Source organism: Globicephala melas, chromosome 8 (assembly GCF_963455315.2).
Source record: "Globicephala melas chromosome 8, mGloMel1.2, whole genome shotgun sequence".
NCBI lineage: Eukaryota > Metazoa > Chordata > Mammalia > Artiodactyla > Delphinidae > Globicephala > Globicephala melas.
The window spans coordinates 23,073,384-23,098,549 of record NC_083321.1 but is presented as its reverse complement, the minus strand read 5'-3'; the positions used below and the strand labels follow the sequence as shown (position 1 = coordinate 23,098,549).

Sequence of the window (25,166 nt, the reverse complement as noted above, 5' to 3'; positions counted from 1 at the left end):
CTTGAAGCAGATTGGTGTGTTTAGCCTTTGCAAAGACAATAGGAAGATACCAGGCTGACCGTCCTCTCGCCAAATACAGGGCATTTAAAAATCTATCCATACCCCAATAAAGATGTTAAAAAAAAAAAATCTATCCAGGCAAACACGTGTGTGCTATTGTGGACAACTAACATGAAAAGCTATAAAACATGGAGTTTTCTTCTCGGTTTGCACATATATGGAACACTGAGGGTAAGCCACACTCCCACACTGCCTCGGTGCCGGCTCCAAACTCAGCTCTGGGTCAGGCAGACACGCATCAAATTCTGCCCCTGGCATCAATTAGACTGTATTCTTAGGCTGGGCACTTGAGGTGTTCAGCTTCCTCATCTCAAAACCAGAGAACATAATAATACCACCTCGTGGTTGCCGTGAGGTTAAAATGGGATAACTAACATGTAGGAAGTGCTTAGCTCTGAGCCTGGCACCTTAAGTGCTCAAGAAAGGGTCATCCTGGACTTGTGGGAACAGCAGCACGCACCCTGTTTAATTTCCCACTGAGCCCATGTGAAAATCTAGCCTCCCCTCAAGCCACCTAAAGTGTAACCCCATTAACTCCTTTCTATCTTCACAACAAACTATACACATCTCCCAGCCAACATTAAGTCGATAAAGCCCTGATATGAGAACAGAACGAGGTCAACCCTACAAGCCAGTAAGAACACTTTCGAATTTTCTAGCATCTCTCAGTCTCCTCTAGGGATTCCATGGTTATGGCAAAAGCAGAAGGGGTGGGATGCTCTCACATTTGCATGCTGATTTACCTTTCTTAAGTCTTGCCCACAGGTTCTCAGACTTAGCAGGAATAAAAACTACAATGCAGGACTGAATACCAAAAAATTGACTGTACTGTCCTTTGATAGGTGACGTAAGGGATGTTCAAAGAAGTTAGTTTTTACTCTGAAGGATTTTTTTCTTTTCTGCCTTATTGATGGTTGACTTAAGGCTTAACCCGAGCTGTGAGAAGTGACTTACCACGGTTGAATTAAGGTAGTGTTTAGGCTGGGACTTCATGGTCCCAGTTGGAGACTATGTTGGAGCATTACCCTAGCATTTGCTGAGTCCTAACTGTGTGTTCAAAGTATCTTAATATATATATTATCTCATTTGATTCTTAAGATGACCTTCTACAGCGTATATTATTATTATTACCCCCATTTTACAGAGGAGAAAACTGAGTCCAAGAGAGGTTACAGAATTTGCCCAGCATTACGCAGTTAGTGAGTGGTTGTGTCAGTCAAGGTCCCAGCTAGAAAAAGATGGCATGTTCAAATTAAGTACGTTGTGCAAAGGTTAACAAAGAGACTATTTAGAAGGGTATGGGAAGGATGTAGGGAAACGCTAAGGGATAGTGCAGAGCCCACAGACTGTAACAGTGGGGCACCATTACCCACCCTAACCTGAACCCAGAGGGAGCGCTCAATTCCAGCTGACATAAACTGAGATGTTGTTGCCATGGCGACCTGCTGGAAGGGGGCCTGGGAATAAATAACTTGACCCCTACTTTCCTCCTGTTTTCTCCCCTGCGGGGCTGCCTGTTGGCCAAAGCTGGAAGCAGAGGGCAAGAGAGCACATTGGCACGACTCATGCAGACCTTGTAGTTCAACCTCCCGAGGAACAGAGCAGGATGGAGACAGTCGGAGAAGGAATCTGCAGGACCAACAAATGAAGCTGGGGCAAAACTGGTGTTGGAGATCAGGCAGCCTTCCTGCAGAACCTTGCTTTTAACCTCTCTGCTATGCAACCCATAGCAATAATAATGTCATCATTACCGGAACAGGTTGCCCCCATGCAGGGTCCTCTCCACCACGGAGGATCTTCTAGCAGAGAGGACTCAGCCAGACCATTTGCTACAGATTAGAAGACGGTATATTTATACCATGGAAGAAATCACCAGATGGCCTCAAAGGTTCCAGTCCTAAATCCTATAATTCTCAGTGCTCTTCTCCAATCGTAATAGGAGCTTAGTTGAACCAAAGAAGGGATAAAAGCGTCCCCTCCTCTTATTTGCTCTTCTAAGGAATTCATTCCCCGTCTTGCTTTTCCTTCAGATTGCTTGAGATTGGTTATCGCGTCTCCGATTGGGGGGTGGGAGGACTCCTAATATAGAAAAGAGAAAAAAAGCCCTACACTGTTTTCCCATAAAAGGCTGTTAAATAAGCCCATTCCCCTTCCTGATGACAACAGAGGAGAAATGTCTCAACGCCCAAAGTTTATCAGGAGAAAATGACCCAGAGAAAGAGCAGCATGTCTGGATCTGTCTTTTGAAACTTCGGCTTGATCATTAAGACTATAAAATAAACACCTTAAGGTTTTTAAGAAATAAATAAAACAGAGAGGATGCTGGAGGCCCTTTCATCAACACAATTAAAATGAGTATGCTAATTTTTCAAAACTGTGAGCTATTTTTAGTATGAATGAAAACCATGAATGGAAATCCTCGTACAGTGTTCTATTTTAGAGGAAAGAATATTCTCTCACAGCACTGGCCCTGAAGCCAAGAGCATCTGAGAGAGACGTTGGAGAAACTACATTGAAAATGAAAAGGTTTTAGAAAAAGAAGGGAGTTTAGGGTGATAACTGGCGGGAGGAGAATCTTCACAGCAGCAGCCCCAGATCATTGTATTAAGAATACAAAGGTGTGTGCTTGCTTCGGCAACACATATACTAAAATTGGAACGATACAGGGAAGGTTAGCATGGCCCCTGCGCAAGGATGACACGCAAATTCGTGAAGCGTTCCATATTTTTAGAACACTCTCTAACACCATACATAAAAATAAACTCAAAATGGACTAAAGACCTAAATGTAAGGCCAGACACTCTAAAACTCTTAGAGGAAAACATAGGCAGAACACTCTATGACATAAATCACAGCAAGATCCTTTTTGACCCACCTCCTAGAGAAATGGAAATAAAAACAAAAATAAACAAATGGGACCTAATGAAACTTCAAAGCTTTTGCACAGCAAAGGAAACCATAAACAAGACAAAAAGACAACCCTCAGGATGGGAGAAAATACTTGCAAGTTAAGCAACTGACAAAGGATTAATCTCCAAAATATACAAGCAGCTCATGCAGCTCAATATCAAAAAAACAAACAACCCAATCCAAGAATGGGAAGAAGACCTAAATAGACATTTCTCCAAAGAAGATATACAGATGGTGAACAAACACATGAAAGGATGCTCAACATCACTAATCATTAGAGAAATGCAAATCAAAACTACAATGAAGTATCACCTCACACCAGTCAGAATGGCCATCATCAAAAAAATCAACAAACAATAAATGCTGGAGAGGGTGTGGAGAAAAGGGAACCCTCTTGCACTGTTGGTGGGATTGTAAATTGATACAGCCACTATGGAGAACAGTATGGAGGTTCCTTAAAAAACTAAAAATAGAACTATTATATGACCCAGCAATCCCACTACTGGGCATATACCCCGAGAAAATCATAATTCAAAAAGAGTCATGTACCACAATGTTCACTGCAGCTCTATTTACAATAGCCAGGGCATGGAAGCAACCTAAGTGTCCATCCACAGAGGAATGGATAAAGAAGATGTGGCACACATATACAATGGAATATTACTCAGTCATAAAAAGAATTGAGTTATTTGTAGTGAGGTAAATGGACCTAGAGTCTGTCATACAGAGTGAAGTCAGAAAGAGAAAAACAAATACTGTATACTAACACATATATCTGGAATCTAAACAAAAAATGTTCTGAAGAACCTAGGGGCAGGACAGGAATAGAGATGCTGACATAGAGAATGGACTTGAGGACACGGGGAGGGGGAAGGGTAAACTGGGACGAAGTGAGAGAGTGGTATGGACATATATACGCTACCAAATGTAAAATAGATAGCTAGTGGGAAGCAGCCACATAGCACAGGGAGATCAGCTTGGTCCTTTGTGACCACCTAGAGGGGTGGGATAGGGAGGGTGGGAGGGAGACGCAAGAGGGAGGAGATATGGGGATATATGTACACATATAGCTGATTCACTTTGTTATACAGCAGCAACTAACACACCATTGTAAAGCACTTATACTCCAATAAAGATGTTAATTAAAAAAAGAATGCAAAGGTGGTCTCTGTAGAAGTTATAACATGGCCTTCAGAATTAGACTGACCTGGGAACCATTCATCTCAACCACATTTGGAGCAGTGAGTTTCAAAGGGAATCCATCTTTCCCTCTTTTCGTTTTGAATGAACGTAAGTCACTTAACCTTCTGGGTATTGATGGGACTAGCAATGACCCCATCCACCGGGCTCAGAGGAGAACTAAAGGAGGTGATGTCACATAAAGCACTAGCACAGTTCCTGGCACACAGCGATAGCTATTGTCATCTTTATTATGTCAGCCTCCTGGCTGCCATGCTGTCATCACTCAGAAGTGACAATAGTGGTAACGCTTCAGATCCAACAACACAGTACAGCTACAGATGAGCCTGCCTGTAGCTCTATCTGTCCAGTGTGGTCACTGAATAGAAAATAAAGGGACTCATCCCTCTCAGGGGTGTTTGGAGCAGTAAGATACAAGTTGAGTTCATTCACTCTTTTCTTGTTAACACACATTAGCAGAAGAGAAGTAAGGGAGTTCTATTTTTACCTGACTCTCTATGCTGATGAGAAAAGAGATGTCACTTCAGAGAAATCTCAATTCAGACTGAGAACTTGGTCGAAATATAATCCATTCTTCAGGCAGAAGCCACCTAGTAGATGGTTTCCACCATTAAGTAGAAGGCTCAGGAAGACTAAAACATTTGTTAGCTACACTTATTGCCTGATGAATTCTAATGGAAGGAGTGTGAATTCATTCCATTTACTTCGCAAAGATGAAAGAGGAAAGGACACAATGGAAAAAGGTGAATCGTGAGTTCCTGGTTTATCATTCCTAGATGTCAGCATCTTCTTCTAGGAGATGGCTTGAGGGTAAATGTCAGGGTTGGTGCAAATTCTTTATGCCCAGCATAAAAACCATACAATTTTGAATTAGAGTGACTGTCTCTTTTTTAGTAGCTCGATTCCGTATAAAGCAGAAATGCTTTTTGAGAGTGATTGCTGGTCTTTCCATTTCTACCCCCAGTTCCTTCTAATCGTGGCAAAGAAGGCCAGTTATGCATCTTCCCTTTCCCTTTGTTCTGCTGGGACAGTGTTCAGTAGTGAGATCTTTATGACGGTCAAAAGGATGGAGAGAATTTTTTTATCTTTGTGGGAGATTTCGTTGCTTGATGACACCTCACTGTGGTTAAATGCTGAATGATTTGGCTAAAGGACCAAATCAAGGACCCAAGCTAGGCTCTCGTGACCTCAGAAGATCCAGTGTTGTGATTCTGGTTCTAATATCTGTATTCATTTCTTTTATGAAATCACTTAATAATTCTGAGAGAGACTTTGTTATCAAATCCCAAAAGTATTTTTCTTATGAAGTTATTTTCCTTATTAAGAGAAAGGGAAAGATAGCTACCAGGTAATTTACTTCCAAGTTGAGATTCTAGATTCAGATATATATTCTTTTTAAATCAAAGGCTGAATTATGTCTTTGGGTAAAAACAGTAAATTAGAAGGGTCCTAATTCACTTGGAGGTTTCATTTATTAGCACCTGGATACTGTTTTATTTGTAACACCCTGTCCCCTTTCTAAATAAGGATTAACAACGTTCTTTCTTTCTCTTTTGTTTGGAGTTATCTTTTCCTAGAAACCATAAGTTCAGGAATATAACACTGTTTTTTTTTTTTTCCTCTGAGAATTCAATCTCTAAAATTATTCTTCACCCGAGAAAGCTATTCCCTAATTTTATCTGCTTTTTTTTTTTTTTCTTTGTTGACAAAGCTCTCCGTCGTGTCTGGTCCACAAGCTTCTGGATAAACACTCGGTGAATTGGAATACAAACGTGAAGTGAGCCTTAAAAACCTCAGCCATTGAGACGTTCTTCTTAAAATGCTGGGCCTCAACAGCACATCCGGGCAGAGCCCTGCCAGGGAAAGCAGGTCCTACTGCCAAGAAAAGCAAAAAGAGACCACAAATTGCTACCAAACCACTCCAAAATGCTCTTGTCTTTCCAACAGCCCTAAAAAGATAAACTTCCCCAAGCCCTAGGGATCCCAAAAGTATTTCACTCAAAATTTTCACAGGATACTAAAGATGGAGAAAAAATAAGGCAGGAGGGTAGCTATAAGTGTCTCACTTCTTTGCCTCTTGCATTGACTGTCAGCCTTCTTCTTTTAGCTTATCTCATACTCATTTAAGATATTTCTCCATTCGAACAATATGCAGTTGTGTTATTGCCATGGGACTCAAGGTCTTCATTCATGTCCAGGTTAGAAGGACAACAGAAAACTCCAAAGTCAAAGCCAAAGGCTATAGTTGACGAGTTGATGGCCTCACTAATAGTTCCTAGTGCACATTTCTAGGAGTTCATGGGGTTTGACGTATATAGTGTGGTCCTAGCAGTGCCTTCTCACCTAATTCTCCCAGCTGCCCAGGTGGCCATATACACCAGAACTCCATCTCCAGCCTCCCCTCACACCGCTCCCCTCCTCACACTTTCCCACGCTTTTAGAGAGCCTTATTGGTTCTCTAGTTCTTCAAATATGCCAAGAGCCCTCCCCTCAACGTCTTTGCATATGCTCATCCCTGCTTGGAATGCTCTTCCCCACTCCCCACCCTCCATTCGTTAGTCACCTCCTTCCCAGCTCAGCCGTCACTTCCTCAGGAAAGCCAACCTTTTACCCCGCCCCATCCAGATTAAATCGGTTACCCTTGTTATACAGTTTTACAAGATGCTGTATGTTCCTTCCTAGTAGTCACCATGATTTCTGATTATTCATGTATTTCTGGGATTCTATGACTGAGGGCAACACCAAGCCTATGTTGTCCACCTTTAGTATTTCAATCCTTAACACTCAGTTTTCGTTGATGGATAAATGACAGGCAGAAAATCAATGAACTCACAATCCTTGATTGAGTTCAGGATGGAAGAGATTTTATCGACTAATATTCGGATGTAGGTGGTAACTGTGGAAGGCCCATTAAGTTCTGAGTAGGTGATGAATTTGAAAGCATGAAAATTCTTATGTCCCCAAGGACTGTAAAGATTCATATTCAAACCTCATACCCATAACTCCAAAGAACAACAGGTTGCACGCTGAGAAGGAGTTGATAAGATGGCTGCAGATTTCCTACTAGTCCAGCGGCACCTGATCCCTTTTAAAAAGTCCAGCCTGTACACCCCCCCCCCAAAAAAACACTCCCCAGCAAACACGTACACATACATACGTGCAGATGGGGAAATGCGTAAAAGCTGACTGCAAGCTCTTGTACTTTTTCTTAGAAATTTATCCAGACCACTTACACTTACACAGTCTCACTGCGTTTCGCTCTCAACTCTCTTGGTTCTTCTAACCTGTGGCGCCCATTTATTTCTGCCCACCCTTCCCTGCTGTCAAGCTCACCCCACAGATTGCCAAACGTATTTCCACATGCGTGGACCGCAACAGCATTCTAAATCCTCTCTTCCTCTCTCTCCCCCTCGTAATGTCTCTTATAACTGGTTTCTCCATCTCCAGTCTCCCCCTCCTTCAAGAACAGCAAGGAAACAACAACCATCATAACAGTGGCCAATATTTATAGAGTGCAGTGGGTCAGATGCTGTTTTACATACTTCACTCACATGCACATTAACTCACCGACTCCTCATTTCATTTCGCTCCCATTTGCAGATGGAACAACTGTGGGATAGGGATTGAATGTCATGCTCAAGGTCACAGCATGTAAGTGACAGGGCTGGGAGTTGAGATCAAGCTGGGTCTTCTAACCACTGTCTCTGTCTAGCACAGCCAGACTGATGGGCCTTTCTAGAATTCCACGTCTATCCTTTCACGCTCCTGGAGACATCAACATGAGCTTGATGTTTGCAAATAGGCAGTGAGAAGCCAAATTATTGATCCTAGCATTTGAGATCCACCACCAGTTGGCCTCACCCTGGCTGGCTTCACCTTGGCTGGCCAACCTGGCCTGTCATTGCAATAAAGGATTCATGTTGGGAAAGAATTGGCCCTTCTTTAAGCCAGTTCCCCTCCATGTTTAATCTTATGTGCTTTCCAAGCTCTTCCTGTATTTACAATATTCTACTTCCTTCCCATCCCCCACTCCAGAGACTCAACTGAAGTTCTAACTACCCTGTGAGTGACAAGTTAACTGAAAACACTGGCCTCTTTGGAGTGCCCCTTGCTCTCGATTCCTGTTGGAGTTTATGTGAGAGAAAGCAATATGGGTTGACTACTCAGTAATTCTTGAAAGTCCACTTGATATGTAAACCTGGACACTCCTAAGGAAAGCAAGAATCTGGCTTAAATCACACTGAGTTTACTTAAATTTTATGCATCATATAAATGTTAACAGAGAGTATGGAAATTTAAGTAAAATCTGTATGACTTAGGCAAGGTTCTTACTTGGATACCTATATGTATATGTGTGTGTCTATATATTTTTCAATGCCTTACAGCCAAAGACCACCAGAAATACACCTATAGTTGAACAAGTTGAATTTATTGCTCCTTGAAGTGAAAGAGAAGGGCACATCATGGGGAAGTGTGGGGTATTTCATCAAGGGAGGATTAGAATGAACTTCTTATAGGATTGGGGCTTCTATTAGGTGATTTGGGGGAGGGTTCCGAGGAAGTGGGGTTTTGTTCTGGATCGCATGCTAACAGTTAAGTGGGGACAATTCTATAATTGGCTGTCTTTATAAATCTTATCTAGAAGGAAGGAAGAATAGAGGCTAACACTGTCGTTGGAAAAGAAGTCGCAGTCACTCCTCTTAACCAGGAGAGGGGGATAGTTGGTATGTTTTGGTTTGAATAACAACCTTGCTTTTGTCTCTTCATAGACAAGTTCTAAAGCAGTCTTGTTTCTGTCTTGATCCGCCAGAGTCACAGAATGATCGTGACTGATACTGGCATCCTGTGAGATGATTGATCTTCAACAGGAGAACACCACAGCTTTGCTGTGGGTGCCAGGCCAGCTCCTAGGCACCAAGGCCTCCCCGATAGAATGTCAGATGTCAGGGGCTTCGTGTGCATAAAACAAAACAAAAAACCACTACAAAAGAAACTAGAACCAAACCATTCTGGATGAATCAGGAGCCTTCCCCAGCTCTCCACAGAGGTGTCCCCCGTTGACAACCACATTAATATTTCATGCATTAATCTTCGATGACTTAGATGACTTTTGTTCCGTGTCAACTCAGAGGCTGGAACTATGTTTGCAGAGGTCCCTTCCCTGTATGGCTCCAGGTGAGAGCGGGCACAAGAGAAACTGACATGAGATTTGAAAAGGAGAGTGAAGCAGCAGTTGTCTCCGTGCTCTGGAAATTGGTGAAGAGCATCGGGCACTGTGGCAGCTCATACACAACGTCACTGATCCGCTCGTTCACCTTTTGCTGGCGCGGGACATCACCCAGGCCCACAGCTCCTCCCATACCTGCTGGAAATCCTCTTCCGGCTTCTCCGAGTGTCCTGGACCAGGTGTGTGTGTGCGCAGGTCACTCAAATCATCGAGGTTGGGGACAGCAAGAGACAAACATAGGTTTCCATTTGTCCTCGTGGGTTCCAGTTTGTCTTTGCTCTGCCAATTTCACACCCAGCTTTCCTTCCCAACGGCTGGCCGGTTGAACCCAGATCCAACATCAGATGCAAAGGCAACAGCCTGTAAAAGACTTTGCCACGAGTGCCCACAATTGTATGTGGCCATCGTAACCCCTTATTCTAGATGACCCTTAAAAGTTCTGAATGTCTGAAAAAACCCTGACTGATATACACCCCAGATTTCCAACTAAGAAGAGATCCCTCATCCTTGGAGTTCTATCCTAAGACAAAAGGGCCATGTGATGAAGGGAGATGGGTGAGATTCCTCCAGTGCCGGGTATGGCCAAGGGACAGGCTCGTGTCTGACTCTCTCGTCCTGACCTGGAGTCTTAGTGTAGCCTGGTTGAGTGCTTGCAGCCTGTGAGAGCAGTGCTGGGGTAGAAAGATCTAGGGCGAGTGGCAAGTGGCCATGAGGCTATGAACTAAGCAGCCCCAGGTGGTGTCACCAGGACTGGGGGCCAGATTCAGCTTCTAAAGGGAACAAAGTCATAGCTGAGATGACATCAATGTGAACCAAATCTGAGTGGTGAGGCAAAGATGGAAAATGACGCTAGATAGTAAAGAGAGTGTCAAGAAAATAGGGAACGTGATGGTCCAGGTGAGGGGTCAGGACAAGTTAAAGAATGGAAAGTATGAGCATGGACAGCCAGGTGAGACGTGGCAGACGTGGAGGCTTCATGGAGCTGTGCCCCGCTGGACAGCCCTGCCCCTGCCAGTTATTATAGGCACCAAACTGTATGCCAGGTACTATGTTCATTGCTTTACACAGTAGCTCATTTCATCATCACAGCTACCACAAAATACAGAGTTTAGCATGCCAACCTAACAAATGACAAACTGAGGTGGAGGGGTTAGGTGACTTGCCCAAGGTCACTTAAAAGAAGTTGAAAGACAGGAATTTGAATTTAGATCTTTTTGATCTGACTTCCATTACACCTCTCGAGATCCAAACTTTCTAGGCTTAAAAACAAGAAAAAAAAACCCTTTGAGCAGCCTGATATATATCGGTCAAATCCAATACTCCAGCTTAACCATTACGTGTTGGATGTTTGTTACTCAGAAGTTGATAAGTAATACGTTGCCCTGAGATTAAGCCATGAGGATGCAGCGGATGGGTGAAAGGAGGACGACGTGAGCTACAGAAAGCCCCAAGAAAGCCTGACCAAAAGAGAAAGCACCAGAAATTCCCTTCTGGCTCAGGGAATTATGTAAAGACACAGAATTGAGGAGGCAGGTTGGAAGACAGACGTGACCTCCCACCTTGGGGCTAAAGTGCTTGGGGTCAAAGTTTTCTCTGATAAGTGGAGGAAAGAGTAATGTTTCTGCTGGGGTCTGTAGGAGGTGAATGTACCAACCCTTGACTCTCAGGCCTCAGGAGGTGAGGAAAAGACCAAGAAGTTCCCACAAGCCCCCAGGGGAGGAAGAGGAGGTTACTGAAAGCCAGGCTGGGTAGCCACCAGAGAAGGCTGTCACTGTGGCCAGGAGGCTGAGGAACCCAAACCAGTGTCAGTGTCAAGGAGTCCCCCCGGATCTCAGGAGTATCAGTGCCAGCGAGACCTGACGAGCACCTAAGTCAGCGGGGAGGACCGCCGGCCCCAGGGAAACAGAGCACACAGCACAAGTTGCAGTAGTTACAGACACGAGCACCCAGTGCAGGCAAAACGCCCAGGAATGAGAAAGTCCCACCACACACACCCAAGAGCCAGCAGGAACTCAGGAGTCCTACTGTGTGTGTCCCGGGGCTAGAAGCCACGTAAGCCTCCATGGGACATCTTGGAAAGGAGGAAACTGGGGAGGGTAGGGGAGAAAGGATAAAAGAGTGAGTCACCCAAAACAGAGAATGTTCCTGAAAAGATCATTTCAGGGATTGGATTGGATTCAATTCATTTTTTTTTCCTCCACTATCCAGTGGGAGCCAGGGGTGGGGCTTGAAAGGAAAACCATAGAAGTTATAGAGAAGAATGAAGCTGCAGTTTCTTGGCATATCTCAATCGAGCGTGAGTATATAGGTGGTTCCAGTTCAGATGCTACGAAAATAGGTCCTAAAGATGTCTAGAGATTCAAAGCAGGGTTTTGTGCTTGATCTAGAGCATAAGAACAAGAGGGGACACTAGAAATCCTCAAATCCCTGGTATTTTCCTCTGTTTGTGCCTTATCTGATGGTGCCCAACCTCCCTCTCCCCCACCTGAAGGCCCAGCAAGTTGCAAGCACTGGTATTGAAAAGATGGCATCGGCTTTGCTCTATGCATTATTTGGGAATGATAATCCAGGATCTCTCTTAAAGGGCTGCCACCCAGCCATGGGTCCCAACACACGTAGCTCAAAGAGGCTGCATGCAGGAATCAGAGCCATGGCACATTCGTTCCGTGGGTCAGAAGCCAACCCTTGTTTTATTAAAGTGTGTACAGGGGATTGGGAAGGAAAAGGACCACCCCGTGACGTGGCAGTGTGCACGGACACCAGTGCCGCAGCCAGGCTCCGCTGTCCGGGACTGTCCTGCAGGCGGCTCTCTGGAACTCTGTCTGGCTGGAGCCTTGGAGGAGACCTCTCTCGACCACAGCTGACCATGGCATTCGCACCACTGAAGGGCAGGTGGGGAAGGCCACTGGGGCCGGTTGAATGGGGAGGATTGCTTTGCTATTCATGTAGTCTATTTTGAAGAAACTGAGTTCTTGCAAGCAGCCCTGGTATCTTCCAAAGGGTCCCAGCAGTCAGGGAGGCAGTGGCCTACCAGAAAGTAAGCTCGACTCGCCCTCCACTGGTGTGACACCAGAAGCCCTGGCACAGCCAAATTCATGGGCAGATTCACATTTCAGGTCCACGATGCCTTGGGCAACACACGCACGGAAGGATGCACGGAAGTGCTTCTCGACGGGCCTGAGGCTCATTTCATGTTTCTCTCGATCCAGTCTTTAAAGGGCAGCACTTTGGTGAAGGCTGTGTAGAGGCTGTGGCTGCATGTCTTGTCATAGCTCCAGCTGACCAGCCCCACCAGATGCCAGCGGGGCTCAGGGGACGCCCGCCCCGGGAAGAACGCAGCTGCGATGCCGCCCGTCTCTGCTGTGCAGATGTCAGAAGGCGCAGCGCGGTCCCAGCCGGCACAGAACATGTTGTCTGTGACGCTCACCGGGATGCCGTGCTCTTCGTGCTGCTCCTCACACAGCAGCGAGTCCGCCACACTGACTACCCCCGAGCGCAGCGTGTCATTCTTGAAGCCGGGGCTCCTCGCATCTGCCAGGACATTCCAGCCCGCCACGGTGATGCGGGACTCCTGGAGGGAGGTGCTGAGGTCCCGAGGGGCCGCCAGGCAGATGGGCTGGACGCGGGTGCTGATGCGAGCCTTGTCCAGGAGCTTCAGGACGGCGATGTCCGCATCCAGCAGGATGGGGTCGTAGTTGGGATGCAGGATGATTGCAGAAATCTACCAAGGTAAGGAATGGACAGCAATTGTGAGCAACCAACTCCATAGTGACAGGAACAGGCAAGCCCCGGGGCTAAATGATTGGGAGAAAATGTCTAAGAGACAGCTACAATTATACAGAGATACTTTTCTCAAGGGACCACAGAAAGCAACTGCTCTATTCCCAGGGTTGTAAACTGAAAGGCCCGCCTGGCTGGCAGGTTGTTTTAAATAAGTTGAGTGGACAGGTGAGGTTTCAGGAACGGGAGTGCATGCCCCATGCAGAGGGGGCAGCTGCCACTTCGCTCCAGCTGGCCACTGCCATGCAGAAGTGCTCATTTTGCCAGAGAATAGACTCCAGATGTCTGGCTGAAACCTCCTGGTTTTTAAATGTTGGCAAATAACTGATTACAAAAATATATGTTAGCACTATCAAAACACAAACCCCTACAGGCTACCAGTTTGCAACATCTGGTCCACTGTAAACACTGCATTTACCCTCAAGCCAGTAAGACAGAGCTACACCCAGGGTGGTCCACAGACTTTTCCACAAAGTCTCCCCTAACTGTCCCCATCCTTGCTGATCATCTTCTTTGACAGGGGCCTCCAGGAGCTTACATCTGTGATATGCCGTAACATTCTCACGGATGTGTTCTATTCCTTCAACTACATTTGGGCTCATCTACTTAGGGATTCTATTGTGTTGGACTAGTCACGATATACTGGTCTGTCTCTTCCCCTAGCCTGTGGATTCTTCAGGGCAAAAACCATGCCTTATTCAGTTCTGTATGTATTCCCAGCGAATGGCATGCTGTGGGAACTCAACAATGGATGGATGGATGGTTGAATGGATGGATGGATGGATGGATGGAAGGATGGATGGATGGATGGATGGAAGGATGGATGGACAGATGGATGAGCTGGATGGGTGAGTGGGTGGATGGAAGAGAGGGAGGGAGGCAGGCAGGGAAAGAGAAGAATCTTACAAATTTATTAGGAGTCTCTATTTTTCCTCAAAGCCTACCTAGCACAGTGTCCTAAACATAAGAGGTGGTTACATTTCAATGACCCCAATGATAGAAGATATTTGTTACTATCTTTTTTTTTTTTTTTTTTTGCGGTACGCGGGCCTCTCACCGTTGTGGCCTCTCCTGCTGCGGAGCACAGGCTCCGGACGCACAGGCTCAGCGGCCATGGCTCACGGGCCCAGCCGCTCCGTGGCATGTGGGATCTTCCCAGACCGGGGCCCAAACCTGTGTCCCCTGCATCGGCAGGCGGACTCTCAACCACTGCGCCACCAGGGAAGCCCTACTATCTTATTTTTAAAACAATTTTAGGTGGGAAAGACTCCATAGTCTTTCTAGATGCCCCTTTCTAGTATCTGTCAATATATATTAGCCACCTACTATGTGCCTAATATTTCCAGGCTCTGGGCTGGATGCCAAAGTGCTAGAGTGACAGGACCGACACAGTCACTGTTCGCCCAGTACTGGGAGTTCCTGAGCCAGAGACCCGGTTTCCAGGCTGCAGCCCTCTCTCACCCGCAAGCTCTGGATGCTTTTCTCTTCCCGGTCATCATCCCTGTAGAACTTCCCCAGGACGACTTTGAGGTCTGCTGTCTTGATCACGGTGACCCTCCCCAGGTCGGTGACGCAGTGGGCAGCCACCACCACGGTGCGCTCATTGACCAGGGCACCGCTGCAGACGAGGAACCACGTGTCCTTGTGCAGGCTGCTCCCGTGCACCCCACCGGCCCTCCTGTAGATGGCAGCCTGCCACGGCCAGCGCGTCCTCTGGGTCTTCGGAGCAGTGACGTTCTCAGTTTTCCCACAGACTATGGAGAAAGCATCAGCTCAGTAATGTAAACTCAGACCTTCCCATCCAAAGGGGAATGTGTCAGTCACCCAACAGAGCACAAATCTGGAAAGGTGGACCCTATGGATGTCAAGACCACAGAGCATATAACCCGTTTTTCTTTTCCCTTTAAACATTAATCAACCACCTTGACATGGTTGACTATAAAGTCTAGGATTACGACTGGAGGCTTACCATCCCAGCCACTCACTGGGCAAGTTGCCTAATCTCTTACAGCCTCAGTCTTCCTGCCTGTAAAATGGATACAGTAATCACAACTGTCTCCTAGGGTTCTTGAGGAGAGTGGATGAGATGATGTATATAAAGAGTTAAATTCAAATATGATGACTATTGCTATAAAGATGACCACCTCGAACTAAGCCATATTCTTCTTCTTTGACAGAGAGGATGGGGGTAGCTTAGTATGTGCAAGACCCTATTCCAGACACTTCCATGTATTACTGCAGTCATCATCATTATAACCTTGTGAGTAATCAATACCTCATAATCTAATTAATAACAATAACCTAATTAATACCATTGGGTGATGAGAACGAAAACTGGGTTAGACAGGGTAACCAAGGAGATATCACCAGAAGCCCTCTAGCACCGTTAGCCCCCTCCCCACTTGGTGTTTAATAACTGCTCTGTCCCTTTTCACCAAGTAAATATGAAAGAATTATCCACAAAAAGTATGCCCCCCTTCCCAAAAACTTCGTCTAAGATTTAACGAGTTTATTTCTCCTGGGTAATATGTTTAAGCCAAAGGAAGGAAGCTCTAACTGTGGAATTTCAGACTTCACCAAGCTAGGGAAAGTGTTAGAGGGCCATTCTTCTGGACAAGGAGTTTTTCCCAAAAAAGTCTTCAATAGGGTCAGTGGCTTTTCATAGGCAGCAATAGGAGATCTAAGCTGCTCTAGACCAAGGACAGGCATTGACTCACTAGGGATGCAGGACGGGGCACGCCCACTCCACTTCCCAGTCCTCAGACATGTCCTCCGGCTGCTGCCCAGGCGGCGGTAGAAGGGTGAGATGCACTCATACTGGATCTGGGTGTGCAGGTATTGGTACCCAGGGGGCAGGTCTCCAAAGGGAAGGGCTGGCTTCTTGGTAGAGGAGTCCTGCAGCTTCTGCTTGCTGAAGGCTGATGAGTATAGCTGGTGTAATGGCGTCTCCCTACATCGGAGCACCCGGCCCGGAGAGAGAGGAGGGCCAGAGACAGTCATTGTGGCTCTTTTAGTATCCAAGCCCATTCCTTACAGAGGAAGGGAAAACAGCTATCTCATCCTCTGTGTGTCTCTCTCCCTTTCTCCCCTCACACCTCTCTCTCTCTCTCTCATACACACACACACACACACACACACACACACACACATACACACACACGAATGCCTCTTCTACCACTGAGCAGATTTTTTTGCACACTTCAACCTTCAACTTATTCCTCCATTTCCATTTCTGGCATGCCGCCAGCTGCCCTGGATTTTAACCAAAGAGCATAATATCTGACATAATAGCTGCTATGCTATACATGCACACACACAAAAATTAATAGTGAAATTAAACAAAAAAGGAAGTTAATTTCAAGGGGAGAAATCCAAGCGGCTGCTTTTCTCTAACCATTATCATAATGGGGCAGTATTAGGAATTGATTTAGCAATTAGCAGATGTAATTAGTCCACCTCAGAGAATAAAACCTTCTCTCAGAGCACATTGATTGGGAGAAATAAGGAGCGTTGTGTGCGAATGTGAAAAGGTCTTTTAAATGAGCCCTGAAGTTGAAGCACCCAGAGACCACTCTGGGATTCTTGGGAGAGAGCTATGCACACTACACAACTTGTGCTCATTTTATATCAGTGCATAATGACTGTTAAGTGACAAGTTAGAGTTCCTTTAGGAATCAGTGTTTTCATCCCATTTAATGAATGGAGGAAGGAAGCCCAGAGAGGTAGGTAGGAGTGCTGAAGGGCACACAGGAAGCTAAGACAGTACCCCAGGCAACACAGGGCAGTCAGGGTTCCCACCCTGGTTTCCCTGCCATGCCAATCCATCGTAAGAAATCTGTTTCACGTGTCTGTACCGTGCTGTGCTCAGAGCAAACATTCCATCCACACTGATTTCATCCAACAAATCTTTAGCTCAAGTTTAGAACCAGGTCTGCAGTTCAGGGAGCTTCTGGACTTGCAAACAAACACAGCTTTTGGCCACTGAAGGTTTTGCGCTGCCTTTGGGGGTTCCTGGGTGAGCCTGGCTGCTGGAGACCATCATATCCCCACTCAGCAGCGTATCTTCCAGAAAGATATTTACAACCAAGTTTTAGGCTTGCTTTCTCATCTACATGAGACACCTGGCACCTTGTCACCTAAGCCCCCATTACAACCGCTTTACAAAATGCAAAGCCCGGTGGTGGTCTTTTTTAACAGCTCTGGGCCTCCTCTCCAAGATGTCTCCTTGGGAAGAATACTTACTGGAGAGTCCAGCCCCAGGTAAATCACAAAGGTCAGAAAGTAGGGTGGGTAAAAATACTGGATTCCACTGCCACTGTCCCCAAGGAAATGCCTTGCCCGAAAAGGAAAGGGAATGAGAGAGCCAGAGGCAGAGTGAGAGATGAAGGAATATCCTGAACTTTGAATATTTCAGATCACTTGTTTGGGGTCAGTTCCAGTCACTGGGATTCATTGTTACCATTTCTAAAAGCAATAGATACTGCTTACAGGTGTTCATAGGTGCGTTTTTAAGGCCTTTATATAAGGCTTAGTTCAAGCTTCATGCATCAGGGAGCAGCCCCTGAAGACCCTGGATTTGCATCCTGGGTTGCTCCTTCCTCTAGCAATGTGACCTTGGGCAAGTTCCTCACCCTCTCAGAGCCTCAGTTTCCCCATCTGTAATAAAAAGTAATAAAATCTAAAATGAAATAGTAATAATAATACTTACCTCAGAGGTTGTAGTGAAGATTAAATGAGCTAATATATGTAAAGAACTCAGAATTGTAACGGGCACGGAGCAAACACCCAGTAAATGCTAGCTATTTGCCTTGCATTTAATCCTTAACAGTCCCCAGAGACAAATGTTATTGTGATCACCCTTACTTTTCAAAAGAGGAACTAAAGGCTCAGTAAGCTTAGGAATTTGCCCAAGAATACCCAGTGCTAAAGAGAGATGACAGCAGGTCTTGAACCAACTGATCCAATCCATTCATTCATTCACTCATTCATTCAATATTTTGAAGGTGTCCACCATGTGGCAGGCACCGTTCTAGGAACTAGAAGTTCAGTGAACCAAACAGAAAATGTTCCTGCACTTATAACTTTCACATTTTTTTGGTGGGGTACAGGGAGACAGAAATTGAACAAATAAATGAACAAAATGTCAGTAGGACAACAGGTGGAGATGGATGCCAAGGTGAAAACTGGAGAGCTCTGTAAAGGTCAGAGAGCGCTGGCTAAAGAAGTCAGCTCAGCGGTCAGGGTGGAGGTGGGGTTGCTATTTTTATTTATTATTATTTTTTTTGGCGGTACGCGGGCCTCTCACTGTTGTGGCCTCTCCCGTTGCGGAGCACAGGCTCCAGACGTGCAGGCTCAGCGGCCATGGCTCACGGGCCCAGCCGCTCCGTGGCATGTGGGATCCTCCCTGACCAGGGCACGAACTCGTGTCCCCTGCATCAACAGGCGGACTCTCAACCACTGCGCCACCAGAGAAGCCCGGGGTTGCTATTTTTAAAAGGATGGTCTTGGAAGGTCTCTCTGCCAGGTAAAAACTAAGCAGGGAACTGAAGGAAACCAGGCACTAAGCCTCCTTGAAATCAAGTGGAAGCAGGTTCCTTCTGGAGCCATGGGTGTAAGGTTCCACAGCTGCCACCAGGGGTCCCCACCTCTATCTTTCCAGGAAAAACGCTGGGTGGGTATCCCTGAGGCCTCACATCCCTCCTCAGGGGCAAGTCATTCATCTCCGGTTCCTGGCCCCACCAGCCTGCCTCATCTGATTGGTCACTACCAAGAACATCTTCCTAAGCCACAGCTGGCTGCATAGTAAATACGTAGTAATTTCAGGAAGACTCGAGTATTAAAATCCAGCTCCTCAAAGACCGTCTCAAAGTCTGGCTTCCCACCACCACTTACTTTCCCACAATCCAATGAAATCTGTGCATCTTCCAACAGTTGCCACCTCTTGGCTAAAGGCAGCTGGCTAACGAGCCTCCATCTAACAAGCCCTATTCTTCCTTGGCCAGTCAGCACTGAGTGTCCCTAAGAAACCTCAGACTGTCTTTGGCCAAACACCAGTGGGGAAAGGGGGTGGGAGAGGAACGTTCATTCGCCTTTAAAGCAGAGTTCAGGTGTTTCAACCTCACCTTGACTGAACCTGCATTGGAAGTACTCTCCGTCTCACCAGGTCTGAGATCTTTGGTTCTCGACAGGCTAGAAAAAAAAAAAAAAAAAGACAATGCTGCATAATCCTTTTCCATATTAACTGTTCACATCATTCAGTTCAGATTCATACCTGACCACCCTTTCTGGAGACCAGTGCACATTCCTCAGGCTTTCAAAGGTAAGATACATTAGCCAGACTTGGACAGCTCGCTTAGCAAAAGAGCATGCTGAGTTTTATCTAAATTGGCAACCCCCTTTGAAGAACCCAAGTAGAATAAACACCTCTGCAGAGATGCTCCCCCCAGCTGATATGAAACAATGATAATTAATAGATTAGGATTATCTGTTCACATAGATAGTATTGGCGAACTTAATCAATACAGAATAAAAGCCAAGGTCAAGGTTCTAAAATATAGCCCAGCATAGTGAATCACAAGGCTCTCATTTAAAACCAGACAGCAGTGTCAACCATCAATAAATCTTGAGTAACTGATTCCTCCATGTGCTGCAACTAAGGCTCCTAAAGGTCCTTTGAGGGCAACTCAAAGCCCAGTTTAATTTTTTTGAAGTCTCTCTTTCTTCACAAGTGAAAAGGAACCCTTCCCATCTCACTTTCCCAATCAAGCAGCCAACATTCGTCTAATTAGCAACCTAGGGAACTCTGCTTGTATTAATTTGTAAGAGAAGAGTTGACAAAAATCTCCAAGGACATATGTAACACCGTTTCCATACTTAATGAAATCAAGAATCAGAGTCTGTGCTGGTGAGGATGAAGCTTGCTCCTGGCTAAAGTCTAAAGTGATTTCTTCCTTTCACAAATCTTTCTTTCGTTCCTTTCCCATGATTCAGGTTGTTGACAAACACTCAGAAGGGAAAGTGGAGGATTGAAGCAATTATCTGGATAATCTAGGCCAAGGAGATGCTTTTCTTCCCAGGAAACAGCTAGATAACTGTGACCTGCCACCAAAAGGAGAGGGGCTGTCGACCTGGAGCAGCTAGGGAATCAACTCAGCAAGAAACTGCATGCCCACTCTCAAGTGGGGTAAGGTCCAAACTTCCCTATGCAACGTTCCATTTGTTCTGGCCCCCAACTACCTTTTAAAATGTACCTCCCAGATTCCAGGACTGAGTCACTTTTTGTTTACCATGATTCTTTCACTTCTGCCTACACCACCTTCCCTTTGTCTTCTAACTGGAATATCATCCCAACTCCTCTTTACCTCTATAAATCCTTCCCTGCTTCCCAGACAGGTTCCAGTGCTCTCTGCTACATGCAATCGTCTCTATTTCACTCCTTCTCAGAATATACACCACTCATTTGTTCTATAACTCTCCTTTGAATGTTCAAGGGTTTACTGTCTTTTTAAGATGCTTTTAAACATCTTAACATCTCAAACCTCCCTCCACATAGGCTGGCAGGGATGATGTGTCTATTGCGTTCTTTTATTTCTTGCACTAATTTAATATTGCATAGAGAGTAGATAAATGTAGCCATATAAATGCATTTTAATTGCTTCAAATCTATGCTTGGGTTTACATGTATAAAACTCAGCCTTGTCATCTTTCCTAAACTGCTCTGTTAACTACATCAGTCTTCTTGATCACATCAAGTCATTGTGATTAGGATAAGCAGGTCCTTTGGCAGTTCAAAAAAGAAGCAAATGTTTTATGGATGATTTCCAACCTAAAAGTAATGTATGGTTCCAGTGAGAACTTAAGAGAGAAGGCATTTTTCCAGGGGCTCAAAAACATGTATGAGAGCTACCAAAATGCCCAGCAACTCCATCTATTTCTACAGACTTCAAAATTATTTGCAAGTTACCTTTTATGCAGATGGGTTGTTTCCCCGACCACTCTCCATTCTGCTGGCAAGTTCTCATCTCATTGCCGCTAAGAACATAGGAGTTGTTACAAAAGAAGGTCAAGACAGTGCCAATTTTTGCATAGCGCCCATTGATAAGCTCAGGGCCTCCTGTAATTTTCTTGTACCCATTGACTGGGCCCCCAGGGTCTGAGCAGTTTCTTTCTTCAAGGACTGAAAGTGGAAAGGAAAGGAGAGCTATTAATAGTCTGAAGCATTCCATTTTAGCATCAAATCTTTTCAAGTCCCATTGAATTAAAAACGCAGTGATACAGACAGAACCTACGAACAATGGTACTCAAAGGAATTACTAAGAGAAAACTCATAATAGAAAAATGCATGCATTAGACATATCTTCCCCTTGCTTTTACGATTTATTCTTAAATTGAGAAGTGTTTCATCCCAGATACAAATAAATTTGACACTACAACGGTCTCTCATATAATCATGTTCGTTTGTTTCTCAAACTGTGGGAGATGGCCAGGCCTGGACAAAATACACATTTTGCCTAAGTTTTTATGATCAGTATACAAGGGTTATTGGTTTTCAGTGTTGTAATATCATCTCCTTCGTTCCCTAAAGCTCAGGCAATTAAACCAGACTATTCAGTTTCCTATTTGTGTTGTACCCAGAAAGTAGAACAGATTCGAAACGAGTACATATATAAATTTAGATTTTATATTTCATCTGCTGGAACATTAGTGTGTTAGAAGTTGTAATTAAAGAACACTAGAGGACAATATAAATTCAGAGATACAACAAATTCCCTTGATCTCCAAATATAACGTTCCATCTAAACATTTAACAATATTCATTACAAAGATACCTCTATTCTCTAATTCATGTTGCACAGCTACTTAGAGTAAAATTGGCATCACCAGCTATTCTAAGCACTGAACAGGATATTAGATATATCCTGGAAATACTCTATCAGCTAGATAACATATTTTTCTCAAATGGATTATGGCAAATTACTGAATATTACTTGCCTAAGGACACAGAGTAAGTCCCCTGAAGAATTCAACATTTAATTACTGAGTTTGGGTACCAATCACTCTATCAGCCTCCCTAGTCTCTTTTTAATCATTTTTTCTAAGACACAGGTTCATTCCCCACGCAGTACAATTATGCACTGGACATGCTTTACTTCCCATAAATGTCCCAGTTACCTTTCAAACAACTTACTCGCTTGCCTCCAGGCAAGAAATTAATGTCCATTCATATAATACTTCTACAATATTTGAGAATGAAAAATTAATGAATATTCCTCTGTGCAATTTGGCAAGGTTGCTAATATTGTCCAAGTTTCTGGTCTGTCTGCTCTAAGACTGCCTGTAGATCACATGACAGATGATCTCAATGACACTCAGTGTGTTTTGGGCTATGTACTTTGAGCAGTTTCCCTGAGGGTTGACTCCAAAGCCCCATTTTAAGTGTCAAAAAAGGACCTCACTGAGTGAGCTGTTTAAAAAAAATACTGAAATGCGGGCTTCCCTGGTGGCACGGTGGTTGGGAGTCCGCCTGCTGATGCAGGGGACGCGGGTTCGTGCCCCAGTCCAGGAAGATCCCACATGCCGCGGAGTGGCTGGGCCCGTGAGCCATGGCCGCTGAGCCTGCGTGTCCGGAGCCTGTGCTCCGCAACCAGAGAGGCCACAACAGTGAGAGGCCCGCGTACCACAAAAAAAAAAAAAAAAAAAAACACAAGACTGAAATGGTATAGTGAGGGCAATGCACTTTTCTGAAGCTTCAAGTGGACTCAGAAAGTCCCCCAGTGCTTCTATTTCCAGGAACCCCTCTATGACGCGAGAGCAAGCATTCCATATTGCTTCAGTCATGGGGCCACCTTCCTATAGTACAGACTCATTCAATGCTGAACGTGTAGCCCAGAAACAACCAGCAAAAGCCCACAGACTTCAATCATCTCCAAAACATGTGTTATACATGCAAATTTTAGAAAATGGAATTCACTGTCAACATAAAAATCAGGGCATTTCTCACAGAAATCTGTGTTCCTGGCTTCTGACAAAATTCAGTTCCGGAAACCCTGGGTCTGTATGCTCACACGGCAAGAATCAGCTGGTGTGGGGAGGAGCTCCCTGCCTGGACTGGACCACACAGCCTTGCCTCGGCCACAGGCCCCCAGCGACCAGCTGCCTGGCTCCGGCAGACACTTGAATCTGTGGCCTGTTAGGTTATATCAAAGGGCTATGATTTGTGTAATTCAAGTGTAGCTCCTCATCCATTTTGAGCTTTGCTTGCTAGAGCTCATGGCCAAGAACGATCGGGTGATACTTAAGACCCATCTTGGAATACTGAAAGGAAACGAACTAGCCTCTAGCCACATCAGTCTCAGCAGAAGGCAAGAAGAGGCTTCTACTGTAAGCCTAATCGTTGCATTTTTCTCCTCTTAGAAGTAAGTAGCTTCCTGGTCCAGTTGGCTCCCACTCCATGATCTCCTACGTGCAGGATTCTCATGGATCCTATTTCTGTTACATTTCACGTGCGTTTAACTGGCAGGAACATTGGAGAGTTCTCAAGCTCTTGGAGGTAATAAAGCCTTAGGACAATTCAGGTTCTTTCTTCCTCTCACTGAAGAGGCTTTAAAGGAAGATTTAAAGGGAAACGGACTCAAGATATCCAAACAGGTCTGCCCACCGCTGAGGAATTCTACCATATTTATATAATTCTTAAATGCCTATTCCTTTATAACGTGATGTGTCTGAAATCAGGTCACATGCCTACATTTCCTGTAATATTTCTTTACTCCCAATCCCCAGAACAGCTATAATTAAATCAACGGTGCACCTTAAACTTGCTAAAATCTTAGAATGGAGAACTATTTATTTGGTTTTAAGTTATGCTCATGAAATGTCACCAGGGTTGAGCTGAATGATGCTTCCAAGTGAGGGTTCAATGGAAGGTGAGACTGTACAGCTGAAATTCAAGAGAAATGCAGACATTAGAAACAGATTCATAAAGGATTCAGATAATGTAGTTGTCTGACACTACTGAAAAATAAATAGACTGAATATATTCAAGGAAATAAAAGACAAAATTGAGAACTTTGGTAGAAAACTGAAAACCTTAAAAAATAGCCAAAGGAGAAATCTAGAACTCAAAAAGTTATAATGACATAAAGTAAAAATTCAGTGGCTGAGTTTAATAGCAAACCTGATACAGTGTAAGGGGATTAACAAACTGAAAGATAACTTCAAAGAAAAGATTCAGAACAAACCCCAAGACTCAAAAAGGTGAAATTTGTAAGGAAAATGTAAGGATATAGTGAGGAGGTTAATAAATACGTGTAATTGGCATCCCAGAAGAAGAGAGAGAGAATGGAGCAAAACCAATATGTAAAGAGATAATAATTGAAATTTTTCTGATGAAAGACATCAACCTACAGATTTACAAAGTCCCAAACCAGATAAATATGAAGAAAACCACACATAGACATATCATATAAAACTTAAAAACCAAAACCAAAGAAAACAATTTAAGGAGCCAAAGGGTTAAAAGACTGCAAAAACATCCTTTAAAATAATTACAGTCATTATCTCTGGTTTGTAACACTGAGAATGTTTTTTGCTTCTTTCTACTTTTTTTAGAAGTTTTATAATCAGAAAATGTATTCATTCTTCCACTTAATAAACCAGAGCCTGGGAAAATTAATTAATTTCTCCAAGACTTGCTTTTCTCATCTATAAAACAAGATAATAACATTTTTCTGGCTGGGCTGGTTTTGAGGAGTAATTTAAACTACACATAGGCTCTAATTCCCATTTTTGCCTTTATTTACAAAGCACCCTACTGCCTTTAAAAATCAATTCCCCAAATTCATACACCTTAAAGAAAAACCCATAAAGGAATCTAAAGGCCCATTATTGGGCCTATTCAAGTATAAAGCAATATTTTTTGGCTTCTTGGTAATGTGATGGGCTTCCAGATCTGGGTCCAGTGTGTTGATTCAGACTTCTGGTTACCAACCAT

The 25,166-nt window shown here is 44.5% G+C and overlaps 1 protein-coding gene and 1 non-coding gene across 4 annotated transcripts in view; one reads left to right on the top strand and one right to left on the bottom strand.

The window, feature by feature from the left end:
• The first annotated feature begins 2,682 nt into the window (after positions 1–2,682).
• Positions 2,683–2,789, top strand: LOC115857704 (U6 spliceosomal RNA). Its single transcript, XR_004041351.1, has one exon. It is a non-coding gene; the product is annotated as a U6 spliceosomal RNA (small nuclear RNA).
• A 5,820-nt stretch (positions 2,790–8,609) lies between these two features.
• The window catches only part of PAMR1 (peptidase domain containing associated with muscle regeneration 1), a 168,957-nt gene continuing 152,400 nt past the window's right edge, over positions 8,610–25,166 (bottom strand). For all 3 annotated transcript variants that reach the window (XM_030864695.2, XM_030864694.2, XM_060303360.1), the window contains 5 exons: positions 21,141–21,353; positions 19,300–19,366; positions 15,895–16,127; positions 14,639–14,931; positions 8,610–13,118 (listed from right to left, as the gene is read on the bottom strand). In XM_030864695.2, the coding sequence (XP_030720555.1) occupies positions 12,582–13,118; positions 14,639–14,931; positions 15,895–16,127; positions 19,300–19,366; positions 21,141–21,353 (1,343 nt within the window). In that variant the 3' untranslated portion in view covers positions 8,610–12,581. The remainder of the gene's footprint in view (positions 13,119–14,638; positions 14,932–15,894; positions 16,128–19,299; positions 19,367–21,140; positions 21,354–25,166) is intronic.